General features: G+C 41.2%; 1 protein-coding gene across 2 annotated transcripts in view; it reads left to right on the top strand.

Moving 5' to 3' along the window:
• Nucleotides 1-15,000, top strand: part of SCAF1 (SR-related CTD associated factor 1) — a 67,075-nt gene that overhangs the window by 18,673 nt on the left and 33,402 nt on the right. For both annotated transcript variants that reach the window (XM_089655169.1, XM_089655168.1), the window contains exons 3-4: nt 1,985-2,039; nt 13,139-13,248. In XM_089655169.1, coding sequence (XP_089511295.1) covers nt 1,985-2,039; nt 13,139-13,248 — 165 coding nt within the window. The remainder of the gene's footprint in view (nt 1-1,984; nt 2,040-13,138; nt 13,249-15,000) is intronic.

Below are 15,000 nucleotides of genomic sequence, written 5' to 3'. Positions count from 1 at the left end.
GGGAATTCACGTGTCGCACCATTGTTTGTATATCCCTTTTTGTGCATTTAGGGGGATTGTGTCATTATTTATGTTTAGTATTTATTTAGCGCTACACTTTTGTATTTATGTGCTTAACTATATTATTCCTATGGATGATGATATGCTTCTTTCTCCATAAACTATCCAAATATTACTACACTATGGGCACCCTTCTTTCTGGCTCCACACCGAGGTATTAACTTTACAGAATCTCGTTTGAAACCAGGCCATAACCAGCCCCAGAATCCAGAGGAGGGATATCCATACCAGGCTCCACATCCATCCCACCTTAAAGGGGACCCCTGGCTGATTTCAACATATTGCTTATACTGCGCATTTAAAATGCGCATCTGGTGAGTGTGCATTTTTACCACCTTCCGCACGTCACCAAATCCTCTTTATATGGAATATTGGAAAATTGTATTCCTCACTTCAGGATAAGATTCTCCACCACTAAGGACTATTTGCACAATTTTTTGGGACATTTATTTATTTATTTACCATTTTTAATGTTTATTTCACACACCAGTCCACTTCAGAATATTTATTAATTATTTATTTCACTCATTCCTTGGATTTCAGATGCACTGGGCACTTTTATGTTTTTATTCATAAGTTGTATATTTAACTTTATGATATCACAGCTCTGTACTTTTTACTATTACTCATGCTCTTTTGAAGGTCATTGGTTCCTCTATGGTGCATTTAGCTGCTACATTTTTTTTTTTCAAGCACTCGCTGAGTCTCTTTGTATATACTTAGTGTTTGTTTCGGTCTTAAGAGGCAGCTCTTCACCATACAGGGTATCCCTAGGGGTCTCTGGAGCAGTCCAAAGAAGGTGTAAATGTATGAATCTTGGTAAAGGATCAATAGATAAAGCCAACATGTTTGGGGGCTCACAACTCCTCCTTCATCAGAGGGTATAGGGTCATTGTGGGCACCAATATGGCACATTTATAAAGCACGGCACGGTTCCTAATAAATGTCGTCTGAAACAAGGAGCGCCATTCATTCCAATGAATGACTGAAAAAAAAAATTGCCAAAAACAGTAGAGCACAGTCACTTGACTTGTCAAGGTCATGTGACTGGCCTCTCCTCCAGTCTCAGATTGTTTCTGCACCATTAGTGGGAACCTGCAGGAACTCCCTGTATTTTTTGAATGGCTCATAATATAGAAGCGTAGTGTGAACTCTGCGGCATCTTGCAGATAATTATATCAGCTCTCTGCCACGAAAAGGCCCCTTTGTTATAAATGTAATCAATAATGGATAAGTTCACCTTTTAGATAGATAGATTTTTACAATATTTAGGGTGTAACATGTCCCCTTTGTGAAAGTGGGCCAGGGATTTTCTCCCCTCACCTGCTGTCACAATTTAGAAAAAAAAAAAAAACTAGCCGTGCTGGGAGTTCTATGAATGGGAGAACTGCAACTGACTGCTTGTAGTTCTCAATGAACTACCAGGACGCTGATGAGACCTCTAGGTGGTCCATTGATCCTTCCTGTCATTCAGTAACTGCCTGCCCATACGAGGTATGGGCAGAGAGCTACACTGATAAGTCTGTAGGAGCCTGAGATTGCACCCACAATCTGCTGATTTGCGGGTGCAATGCTTTACAGGCTCCTGAAATTAAAAAAAAAAAAATAAAAATATTAAATGCACATTGGAAATATGTATATGTGTAATATTTTTGCAAATGCGGCATTATTTTTGTACTGGAAAATCAAATAAAAGTTTAAGTTAAAAAAAAAACATTTTTTTTACCTGCAAAAATATGTGCATTTAATTTTTTTTTTTTTTTTCGCAAATGGGAACTTTATCCTTTTAAACAATATTTACCAAACTATGTAGCACAAGGGCCTACCGAAAAGGTCAATTGAAATTATTTTCGATTAGGTAGGCTTTTACAGCACTACATCAGTTGTAATCATTTCCTGACCTGACTGCTTCTTTTTATTGTAGAAATTTTTACAGCAAGTTGTGAGTAAAAGCAAGAAGAAGCTGTGCAGAGTTACAGGTAAACGCCATTTTTTTTTTTATTTTATTGTATTTTAAAAATGTTCTGTATATACATTTTTAGAGAGAGAACTTTAACCACTTCAAGTTTGGACACTTTCACCAACTGAGCGCTGAGCAAACTGTTGGCGCTGTATAAATACTAATAATATATGTGAAAGTGTTTAACAAAACAAAATTAAACAACAACAGTGAAGTCCATCAATTAGTCCATCAACTATTACCCCTAACTTCCCTAATTCATCACGGTGAAAAATAGTTCAAACTGTAGAATATAATCAAAACAATTCTTCCAGCGATCTCCCCGATGTATATGCCTCAAAAAAAGAGAATATCACATAGTGCATTACCTTTTATAAACATAGATATTCATTTCATACCATGCAATTTATGCAGTGAATAATTGTGAAAAAAATAGTGAAAAATCGTGAAAACCGTGAAATAATCTGTGAAGACACTGTGTATGTGAATCACTCTTCAGTGCCACACAAAAAAATACTGTATATTTACAGTAAATAAATGCTATATAAATACTGTATAATAATAATAATAATAATAATAAAAAAATTCCAGCCCAGGCCAATTTTCAGCTTTCAGCACTATCACACTTTGAATGACAATTGCGCAGTCATGCCACACTGTACCCATATGAAAGTTTTAGCATTTTTTTTGAGACAGATAAAACTTTATTTTGGTGGTATTTATTCACCACTGGGATTTTTATTTTTTTGCTATATAAATGAAAAAGTTCAAAAATGTTGAAAAAAAAAATGGTTTTTCTTTTGCAAATAATTATTTGCAAAAGAAAAACATTTTTTTTTTTCAACTTTTTCATTTATATAGCAAAAAAATAAAAATAAAAATGAATACATTTTGGCCAAGATTTATGAAGAAAGATTATAATCTTTCTTCATAAATCTTGGCCAAAATGTATTCATCTAACTTTTTAGTAAAAAAAAATAACCCAAATTAGTTTATATGCAAAAATTTTAATTTTTCTAAAAAAATGTTTTTACGTTTTTTAATCTTTTTTATATTCTTATTTGTATTTTTTTTTTGTTTTTTTAACATACTGTCAGACTAGCAGTACAGTATCTCCATAGTGACACTGTACTACTTGTGGGGGGGGTGATGATGATTTTTTTTTTTTCTTTTTTTAAACTGATTGCTTTTACATTCTTGCAGCCATTGAGAAATACCGTGTGAGCTGTGATTGGTCACTGTTGTGAATAGCCTTGTACCATGTGACCTCTGTGATCATTCACAGATTTCACACGTAGTAAGCAATGATGTCAGAAGTCACATCTTACTTACTACTATTCATGTGATCACTGATTGGCCAATCAGTGATCACATGATCGGGACCTCACACAGAGGTCCCGTACAGCGAGCACCAGATCGCAGTGCCGTGCGCTTCCTGGGAGCGCGCACAGGCTGTAAATGTGGGGCGCTGTTTATGAACGGCAACCCGCTCCCACACTGCTCCTGTCAAGCTGTTTATGTACATGGGCCGGACGGGAAGTGGTTAAACAGGTAACCTAGCTACCTCTGCCAATCAGTTCCCCATGTCCCATATCCACCTCTAGCCTCCTCACCATATAGTGAACCAGCATCAATAGCACAGAACTTCCCATCAAGTAGTAACGTAGTGAATCGGGACCTCACACAGATGTCCTCTACAGCGATGTGTGTTCCGCTGTGTCCTCCTGGACACAATGGGCACTGATCGCGGTGCTGCGTGCTTCCAGGGAGCGCGCACAGGCAATGGATGCGGGGGGACGTTTAGAAACATCCCCCCGCATCAGCAGCGCTCCCGTCCGGCCATTTACCTACATGGGCCGGACGGGAAGTGGTTATAAAGCATCTCCACACAGTCTGGATGTGAGGCATGTTAGTTCATTAATTAATAATCTTACATTGCCACACTCTAGGGTCCTTAGGTTGTTTCCCACCAGGGCCATTGTCTTCTTGGTGTTTATATATTCTTCCCTCTGCGTTCTAAATTTCTCACAGTTAAAGCTGAATTCCAGGCAAATGGCAAAATACACAGATGAAATGCAGGCGTTGCTTTGCCTTCCAAAGGATTTGTATTTCTGTCCATCCAGTCCTTAGATTTAGTCAGCTCTGCCCCACAGCACTGCCCTGTCTGGGCAGGAGATGCGATTTTACTTATTACTACCGCAATTAAAGCGGTAGTAAACCGTATCCGAAAAAAAACCTTGCAAGGTAAAATCATAATGTGCTAGTATGCATTGCGTACTATCACGTTATAATGGACTTACCTTGAAACGAAACCCTCCAGCCGAGCGCTGTCAATGCTCCCCGGGGCTTCCACCTTCACCCGGTCTTCCTTCTGGGTTGACAAATTCTGGCTGAGCCGCGATGACGTCTCTCCCGGGTATGCACACGGTAGTCCCGGGCCACTGCACAGTGCTGTGAAGGTACAGCAGGGGTATGCTGTTCCTTCAGAGCGCATGCACCAGCTATCAAAAAGGGCCAATGTCTCCTAAACAGTGCACATTTAGGAGATCTTTTACCTACAGGTAAGCTTTATTATAAGCTGTACCTGTAGGTAAAATTATTAAAGAAGATTTTACTACCACTTTAACCCCTAGACGCCGAGCGCATGCAAAAATGCGGCCTCTCAGCGTCTGGGCCTTGACGCAGAGCGGCCGCATATTTGCGTGCCATTTGAAAATACATATGTGCTGAGAGTGCGCGCCCTGCGTGTTCCCAGCATATATGTCCATGACTCACAGAAAGGTCACGATCTTCCCTTGCAATCAGGACCTTTTCCGATCATGTGACCGTTGACAGTGAATGACAGCGGTCACATGATCCTAAAACCCCGCCCCGCCTCCCGGCATCTGAAACTCTTAGGGCTCATTCACACTAGGCTGTTTTACAAACGCTTGCCAAACGCCCCTATAGCGTTTGGCAAGCGTTGGTCCGGTGTTTGAGGAGCGTTTTTTTTAACGCTCCGCAAACGCTCCGCAAACGCCGCATGCGCGGTTTAACGGCGTTTGCCGAGGGTTAAAAACGCCCCACAAACACCTATAATGCAGTTTGAATGGTGATACCGCTCCGCAAATGTCCCGCAACCGCATGTTTGCGGAGCAGCACCATAGACTAGAATAGGAGGCTTCAACGCCTCCTGACTCGACCAGAGGCGTCCGTTTTGCCCCAACGCAAACGCTCCCGTTAGAACAGCACCACGTGCTTTAATGTGCAGAATTGGCAGAGGCGTGTGGGAAGCGCTTCCCAAACGCCTCTCTGCCGCCTGCACACGACGCTAGTGTGAACGTAGCCTTAAAGGGCCGGGAGGCGCCAGTGCAGTGGGGTTAAGAAACACAAGTATTTTACCTTCCTCAGCCTGTGACTGAACACTGAAAGGAGAAGTAGCAGGCTGATGAGCTCATCATTTTGTCACTGTTCTCTTCTGCTCTACAACTCCCCCCTTACTTCTCCCTGCTTCATCCTGTACAGGCAAGCAGATATACCTACCAACAGATCTGCAGGAGACCTGCATGGCACCAGCAATGCTTTACAGGCTCCTGCAGCCGAAAATAATAAATTCACTTTTTTTTTTTTTTAACCTAACAAAAGCAGACTGCCATTACTGACTTTCTGTAAATGATATTTGTCTGCCTCTTTCTGGTTCTAATAATTGGAGGTGCTTACCTGGAACAAATCTGAAGATCAGGGAATTCAGAGTGAATGTAGGATTTCTTATCTGTATCTTTGTTCCAGGTAAGTGATGTTGAAAATAGTCATTGAAATCAGCATAACAGCCAGGGGAATGGTATCTTCGAGCCCACTTGTTCGCATGGTCAGCCTGTCATGCTGCGAGTGCCAGTAAAATATTCACCAAACCGCGTTCTTAACCACTTCCAGACCGGACACTTTTACCCCCTTCCTGCCCAGGGCAATTTTCAGCTTTCAGCGCTATCACACTTTGAATGACAATTGCGCAGTCATGCAACACTGTACCCAAATTAATTTTTTACCATTTTTTTGAGACAGATAAAGCTTTATTTTGGTGGTATTTATTCACTGCTGGGATTTTTATTTTTTTTTGCTATGTAAATGAAAAAGTCCAAAAATTTTGAACAAAAGTGTTTTTTTATAAAATTTTGCAAATAAATAATATTTCATCATAAATCTTTGCCAAAATGTATTCCATTATCTTTTTAGTAAAAAAACCAAAAAAAAATTAGTTTATAACCAAAAATTATAATTTTTAAACATATTTTTTTTAACATTTTTATTTTATTTTTTTATATTATTTTTTATTTATTTTAATTTTTTTACATACTGTCACCCTAGCAGTACAGTGTCACCATGGTGACACTGTACTACTTGTGGGGGGTGATGAAGATTTGTTTTTTTTTTTTGTTTTTTTACAATGGTTGCTTTCACACCCATATAGGATGTAAAAGCAATCATTTCTCTTTCTCTCTGTGTGCATTCCTGCACTCATTGAGAAGTACTGACTGAGCTGTGATTGGTCACAGCTTGTCACATGGTACAAGGCTGTTGTGAATAGTCTTGTACCATGTTACCTCTGTGATCATTCACAGATTTCACACGTAGTAAGCAATGATGTCACAAGTGACATCTTGCTTACTACTTTGCATGTGATCACTGATTGGCCAATCAGTGATCACATGATCGGGACCTCGTACAGAGGTCCCGTCCGACGATCGGTGTTTCACTGTGTCCGGAGGACACAGCGGGCACCAGATCGCAGTGCTGCGCGCTCCCAGGGAGCGCGCACAATCAGGGTGCGGGGAGGCCGTTCATAAACGGCCACCCGACCCTGTACTGCCACCGTCTGACCGTTTATATGCAACGGCTGGTCGGGAAGTGGTTAAACTATGCTGGGGCCCTGAAGGAGCTCTTATAGCAAAGGAATATAACCAGTGTTACCAGTTGAACAGAGCAGGTGTGGGTTCTCACTGAGAATGTGAAAAGATGACACTTTTTTGTCCCAAAGTGACATAATCTCTTTCACTCTGTGTGAATGGAGTGCATTCTGTGACCCCAGCCCTGACCAGCACTCTTTACATGTCAAAAGAGGATATTTGTATTTAAATTGGAAGGAAATGTTTCCCATGAATTTGGGACTGACATTGTCCATTCATTAATACTCCCCAAAAACTACACTCAAGTGTGATGTTCACCTTTTTTTGCCTCATTATGACTAGTCAGGACAATGTGGTAATTGTATGCAGATTTTGCTGTATTTTGAATTTTAACCACTTGAGCTCCAGAGGATTTACCCCCCTTAATGACCACGCCTCTTTTTGCTACTCGGCGCTGCACTAATTCAACTGATAATTGCGCGGTCATGCAATGCTGCACCCAAACAAAATTTACGTCCTTTTTTTCACACAAATAGAGCTTTCTTTTGGTGGTATTTGATCACCTGTGCGCTTTTTATTTTTCACGCTATAAACAAAAAAAGGCCAAAAATTTTGAAGAAAAACAATATTTTTTACTTTCAGCTATAAAAAATATACAGTAAACTCAAAGTTAGTTATAAATTTAGGCCAAAATGTATTCTGCTCCATGTTTTTGGTAAAAAAAATCCCAATAAGTGTATATTGATTGCTTTGTGTGAAGTTATAACGTCTACAAACTATGGTATAGATACTGCAATTTACGTCATTTTTCTGCTATACAGCGCTGCGCTAGTTTAACGGACAATTGCGCAGTCATGCAATACGGTACATAAATGAAATTTACATCCTTTTTTTCCCCACAAATTCAGCTTTCTTTCGGTGGTATTTGATCGCCTGTGCGGTTTTTATTTTTTGCGCTATAAAAAAAAAGGCTGACAATTTTGAGGAAAAAAAAACAATATTTTGGACTTTTTGCTATAAAACATGTCCAGTAAAAAAAAAATGCAAAAATCAAATTTAGTCATAAATTTCTGCCAAAATGCATTCTGCGACATGTCTTTGCTAAAAAAAACCCAATACGTGTAAATTAATTGGTTTACGTGAAAGTTATAGCGTTTACAAATGGCGGGAAAGATATTGGAATTTTTAATTTTTATTTATACTAATAATGGCGCCGATCAGCGACATATGGCGGCAATCAGCGACATATGACGGCGACCAGCGACTTATGGCGGGACTGCGAGACTGAGGCGGACATTTTGACACTGGAGGGGAGCTGACTTGGGGTCACTGACATCCCCAGTGACACCAATACAGTGATCAGTGAAAAAAAACCACTGAAACTGTATTAATGTCACTGGGGAGGAAGGGGTTAACATTTTTAGTGTTCACTGTGTGAGGGGAGTGTTTTACTAAGGGGGCGGGGGTGTGTGCTGGACGGGGGAGCTGATCGAGGGAGAGAAACTGTATTCTCCCTCTGCAGCTTGGCGGCGAACTGTCACAGAGCAGGCTGTGTGTAAACAATGCAGCCCTGCTCTGTTTCAGTGTTTACCGCTCATCGCGGGAAAACGGCCGGTAAAAACCGGCCGTGACCCGGCGGCGGGGACCCGCTGCTGACAGCCGTGGGACAGGTAGGGCGGGCGCGTGCCTCGCGCGCGCCCCCTGCCTGTTTTGTAGGCACACGTTTTAAAACGTGCTTTTGCCTACGAGCGCCGCCCTGCCACCGTTTATATGCGGTGGCTGGGCGGCATGTGGTTAAAAATGGTACTCTTATTTGAATATCTTTAACCCTTTGAGGACCGTAAGATTTTGGAACGCCAAAAGAATCAATTTTTTTGTTTTTAAAGTTCGTACACTTCAGTTGCTGTAACTAAGCCATTTCATGAAATAATTGGCAAAAAGCTACATCCATTTGTTGTTTGTTGATAAGAACTAATATTTTGACTCAAACCAAACAAAAAAAAGAGTTTTAAGTTCTTAATCAGATGATACACGCAATTAAAAACATGGGACAAATACGTCCCTTGGTCCTCAAAGGGTTAACCGCTTCCCCGCCACCATATAGCAGATATAATGCTACCCGGCTGCACAGGTGCGCAAAATCACGTACAGTGAAGGAAATAAGTATTTGCTCTCCTGCTGATTTTGAATGTCTGCCCACTCAAAAAGAAATGATCGGTCTAAAAATCGAATGTTCGGTGTATTGTAACACTGAGAGACAGAATAGCAACAAAAATTCAATAGAAATGCATGTCTAACAAATGATGACTGATTTGCATGTTCATGAGGGAAAGAAGTATTTGATCCCCTATCATTCAGCAGGATTTCTGGCTACCAGGTGTCTTTCATAGAGGTAACAAGCTGAGATTAGAAGCAGTCTCTTAAAGGGAGTGCTGCTAATCTCATTTTGTTACCTGTATAAAAGACACCTGTCCACAGGAGCAATCAAACAATCAGATTCCAAACTCTCCACCGTGGCAAAGACCAAAGAGCTGTCCATGGATGTCAGGGACAAGATTGTAGACCTACACAAGGCTGGACTGGGCTACCAAACTATCACCAAGCAGCTTGGTGAGAAGGTGACAACAGTTGGTGCAATCATTCACAAATGGAAGAAACACAAAACAAGTGTCAGTCTCCCTAGGTCTGGTGCACCATGCAAGATCTCACCTCGTGAAGTGTCAATGATCATGAGAACAGTGAGGAATCATCCCAGAACTACACGTGAGGATCTTGTCAATGATCTCCAGGCAGCTGGGACCACAGTCACCAAGAACACAATTGGTAACACACTACGCCGACAAGGATTGAAATCCTGCAGTGCCCACAAGGTCCCTCTGCTCAAGAAAGCACATGTCCAGGCCCATCTGAAGTTTGCCACTGAACATCTGAATGATGCAGAGGAGGACTGGCTGAAAGTGTTGTGGTCAGATGACACCAAAATCGAGCTCTTTGGCATCAACTCAGTTCGCTGTATTTGGAGGGGAAGAATGCTGCCTATGACCCCAAGAACACCATCCTAACTGTGAAGCATGGTGGTGGAAACATTCTGCTTTGGGGATGTTTTTCTGCTAAGGGGACAGAACAACTGCACCGCATCTAAGGGACGATGGACGGGGCAATGTACCATCAAATCTTGGGTGAGAACCTTCTTCCCTCAGCCAGGGCATTGAAAATGGGTCGTGGATGGGTGTTCCAGCATGACAATGACCCAAAACACACGGCCAAGGCAACAAAGGAGTGGCTCAAGAAGAAGCACATCACTGTATATGTATGTGTGTGTATGTGTATATATATACAGACACGTGTGCGGCTGCTTACAACTAAAACTGTCAGTATAGTTCGGGCTAATTCACAGTAGTGCGTTGATTTGTGTTTTTAGCACAGCTATAAAACACAGGTCAACGCAAAAACACCTAAAAAAAACAATTGTGTTTCTCTGCTCCTCGCACGACCTCCTGCTCTCTAGCTCCCTTGTCTCCTCCTCCCATGCTCGTCTCCAGAACTTCTCCAGAGCTTCCCCATCCTCTGGAACTATCTCCTGCTCTGCCCACTTTTAGGCGATCTCTGAAAACCTATCTCTTCAGGGAAGCCTATCCCGCCCTCAGCTAATAATGGAATCTTCTACTCTTCCAACCACTCCATCCCCCACAGTTATTACCTTTTGTACCACCAGCCCCTCCCTCTTAGATTGTAAGCTCCCAGGATCAGGGCCCTCCTAACCCTCTTGTATTGAACTGTATTGTTGCTGTATTGTCTCCCGTTATATTGTAAAGCGCTGAGCAAACTGTTGGCGCTATATAAATCCTGTATAATAATAATAATATATAAATCCTGTATAATAATAATAATGTGTCCTTTACACTACAACATGTTATGTTGTGTTAAAATGTGACATGTATGCAATGCAGGTCAACGCAGTAAAATGCAAGTAAAGAAAGTTAGTTTGCTTTGTGATTTGCTTTGTGACCCAGAGGATGTGATGTCACAGGAAATCCTGCAAAATGCCGTGCATTTTCACCTGCGCCAACTCGTGTCAAAACGCAAGTCAACAAGCTTTAAGACCCCCATAAAATGGATGGAAGCTTACATCCATTTTTCTTGCATTTCATCGCGAGTCATTGTGAATTCAACCTTTAAAGTGTTAATAAACCCACCACAGTACAATCAGTCTGTAGATGCAGTAAAGCATGCTTGTTATACTCACTGTGGAACCTAAGGGGTTAATGCTCTGCATTGTGTAAAAAGGCCATTTGATCCTGTTTTCTCTGATCCTCCTCTTGTTCAAATGTCCAACTGATAAGACCGCTTGAACCCATAGCCACATGCACATGCTCAGTTTACTGTGTACTGCTAGAGCAGTGGTTCTTAACCTGGGTTCGATCGAACCCCAGGGGTTCGGTGAGTCAGTCTCGCGGGTTCGGCGGAGGTGAAGACCCACACCCGACTCATATGATTCGTGCAGTAAATATTCATTATTATGTTTTTGTTTTTGTGTGAAAATCATGTTTTAATGGTTTTGTTCTTTGTTCTTAACGGTTTTGTTCATTTTGTGCACCTATGTATAAATATATACCTATGTTTTGAATTTTAAAAATCATATTTTATTTTTCCAATTAAGAAGGGTTCGGTGAATGCGCATATGAAACTGGTGGGGTTCAGTACCTCCAACAAGGTTAAGAACCACTGTGCTAGAGGGTTTTTTTTGTTGGTTTTTTTTTTTGTTTTTGGGAGAGTGCATGTGATCAGAACAGGGCCAATCAGCACTGTCCAGACAGAGGTCAGGGGTTCTGCATCCTCTTAGAGCAGAAAGAAAACTCCTATTACAAGCTTTAACCAGTGCTCTGCTGAAGTCACAAGACTACTCTAACTGCTGATGAGAAAAGGTATTTAGCAGTTTATATTTACTGTTGTGAAGGAACATCGGTTACTATTACCACGTTGCATACTGGGATAGTCCCAAAAGCTCATACGACCATCCTAGAGATAGGTGGTCATGGGATGACGGTGAGTGTAGATCCATGTGGGGCACCGGTCTGAGCACTGTGGAGCACCTGTCACTTTATAATGGAGTTCACAATCAAGGAATGAGCACCCTTGCACGTTATTTCACATACTGGGACTATTACTAGTATAACATATGTTTATTGTTTATCACTATTATTTACCTATTGTTACTAAGTATATGGGCAGCACAGTGGCTAAGTGGTTAGCACTTCCGCCTGGCAGTATTAGGGTCGTCGTTTCAAATCCCAACCACGTCACCACCTGCCTGGAGTTTGTATGTTCTCCCTGTGACTGCGTGGGTTTTTTCCAGGTACTCCAGTTTCCTCCCACACTCCAAAGACATGCTGGTAGGTGAATTGGATCCTGTCTAAATTGTCCCTAGTATGTGTATGTATGAATGTAAGTTAGGGACCTTAGATTGTACACCCCTTGAGGGTTAGGGACTGATGTGAATGTACAATATATATGTAAAGTGCTGTGTAAATTGATGGCGCTATAGTACCTGAAATAAATATTGTTTGCATTGTTTGCCCTAGTGCGGTCTATGTGGTATTTTTTCTAAATTCTGTAAAAAAAGAGTAGACTGGAAATCGCTACGTGAAGAGCAGGGAAACGTGTATAAAGTCAAAGCTTGCAAAGAAAAGGTCCGCTGTTATTTATTTATTTCAGGTACTTATATAGCGCCATCAATTTACACAGCACTTTACATATATATTGTACATTCACATCAGTCCCTAACCCTCAAGGGGTGTACAATCTAAGGTCCCTAACTCACATTCATACATACACATACTAGGGACAATTTAGACAGGAGCCAATTAACCTACCAGCATGTCTTTGGAGTGTGGGAGGAAACCGGAGTACCCGGAGGAAACCCACGCAGGCACAGGGAGAACATGCAAACTCCAGGCAGGTGGTGTCATGGCTGGGATACGAACCAACAACCCGAGTACTGCCGGGCGGAAGTGCTAACCATTTAGCCACTGTGCTGCGCTGTTGAATGATACTCGCGTAAGATGGTCTTTGCTTGTTACTTGGATTTGTTATAGTGGGTCGGGCTGATCTCCGTTGTTTGGGTCTCCTTCTTTCAATTACAGTATTCTCCTGAATGGTAAATAATGGGTGGAGGGGTAATGAATACCCTCGTATCTTCAGTATACATTCTAATTTTCTTCTTCTACCGTTTTAGATCCCAAACCAAAATGTCCGAAGCTAAAAAAGACTTGTAAAAAGAAACCAGCGAAGAGGCTTGCAGATGCAGAAGAAGCGAAACATCTCGGTGTGGAGAATGAGAGCAATGTAGGCATTTCTTCATCTTGGTGACAACGCTGTTATACAGTTATTATTCTTTGTGATTTTTTTTATTTTTTTTTTGTTTCATAATTTCAGGATTGTTTCCAGCCAAATGGCTAAATACCCTTTTGAAATATATAAATGTGTACCCTCTCTACTGACAAAGGATTTGTAAGCTCTGTCAGCCGTTCTTGCGATACTCACACCTCATCTAGTCAGTAAGAACACTTATTCCCTGAGTTAGCATTACTACTTGATGGGAAGTTCTGTGCTATCGGACTATTGTGGTGATGCTGGTTCACTATATGGTGAGGAGGCTGGAGGTGGAAATGGGGCATTGGAAACTGATTGGCAGTAGTAGCTATATTACCTGCTTAACCACGTCCCGTCCGGCCCATGTACATAAACAGCCGGACAGGAGCGGGCTGCCGCCTGCATTTGAAGTCTATGCCCGCTCCCTGGGAGCGCATGGCACTGCGATCCGGTGCTCGCTGTCTCCTCCGGACACAGCGGAACACCGATCACTGTACAGGATCTCTGTGAGGTCCCGATCATGTGATCACTGATTGGCCAATCAGTGATCACATGAATGGTAGTAAGCAAGATGTCACTTCTGACATCATTGCTTACTAGTGAAATCTGTGAATGATCACAGAGATCACATGGTACAAGGCTGTTGTGAATTCACAACAGCCTTGTACCATGTGACAAGCTGTGACCAATCACAGCTCACACAGTATTTCTCAATGGCTGCAGGAATGCCGACAAAGGACAAATTTCATCCTTCCTCCTGTGTTTGTTTTGTTTGTTTTTTTTGTTTGTTTTTTTTTTCCCCCCCTCTCCTTACCTTTTTTTTATAGTGTTGTGTACATTTCACATACTCATCTGGTTAACGAATCCAGTGGTAGTAAAGGCTCCAGGTTTTTACCTTCATGCAATTTATGCATGAAGTTAAAGAATTTAAAAAAAAAACTTACGAGCAGCAGCCCCCTCTCAATCCAGCGTTGTGCACAAGAGCATCGGCACAGGTAGTACAGTGTCACTGTATTGCTAGGGTGACAGTATGTAAAAAAAAAAAAAATAATCTAAAAAAATAAAATGTAAAAAATTTTTTTGAAAAATTATCATTTTTGGTTATAAACTAATTTGGGTTATTTATTTATTTATTTTTACTAAAAAGATAAGTGAATATAATTTGGTCAAGATTTATGAAGAAAGATTGTTTGCAAAATTTTATAAGAAAAATACTATTTTTCAAAATTTTTGGACTCTTCATTTATATAGCAAAAGAAATAAAAATCCCAGTGGTGAATAAATACCACCAAAATAAAGTTTTATCTGTCTCAAAAAAATCCTGAAAAATTCATATGGGTGCAGTGTAGCATGACCGTGCAATTGTCATTCAAAGTGTGATAGCGCTGAAAGCTGAAAATTGCCCTGGGCAGGAAGGGGGTAAAAGTGCCCGGACTTGAAGTGGTTAAAGAGAAATTTCATCCTCCCTCCTGTGTTTGTTTTTTGTTTTTTTTTGGTTTGTTTTTTTTTCTCCCCCCCCCCCCTCTCCTTACCTTTTTTTTATAGTGTTGTGCACATTTCACATACTCATCTGGTTAACGAACCCAGTGGTAAAGTGGTTGTAAAGGCTCCGGGTCTTTACCTTCATGCAATTTATGCATGAAGTTAAAAAAAGAATTAAAAAAAAACACCTACGAGCAGCAGCCCCCTCTCAATCCAGCGTTGTGCACAAGAGCATCGGCTCCC

The sequence above is a fragment of the Staurois parvus genome, unplaced genomic scaffold, assembly GCF_062004578.1.
Source record: "Staurois parvus isolate SC_StPar_1 unplaced genomic scaffold, SC_StPar_1.0 ptg000827l, whole genome shotgun sequence".
Lineage (NCBI taxonomy): Eukaryota > Metazoa > Chordata > Amphibia > Anura > Ranidae > Staurois > Staurois parvus.
The sequence above is the reverse complement of the archived record's forward strand: the minus strand, read 5'-3'. Positions and strand labels throughout refer to the sequence as shown.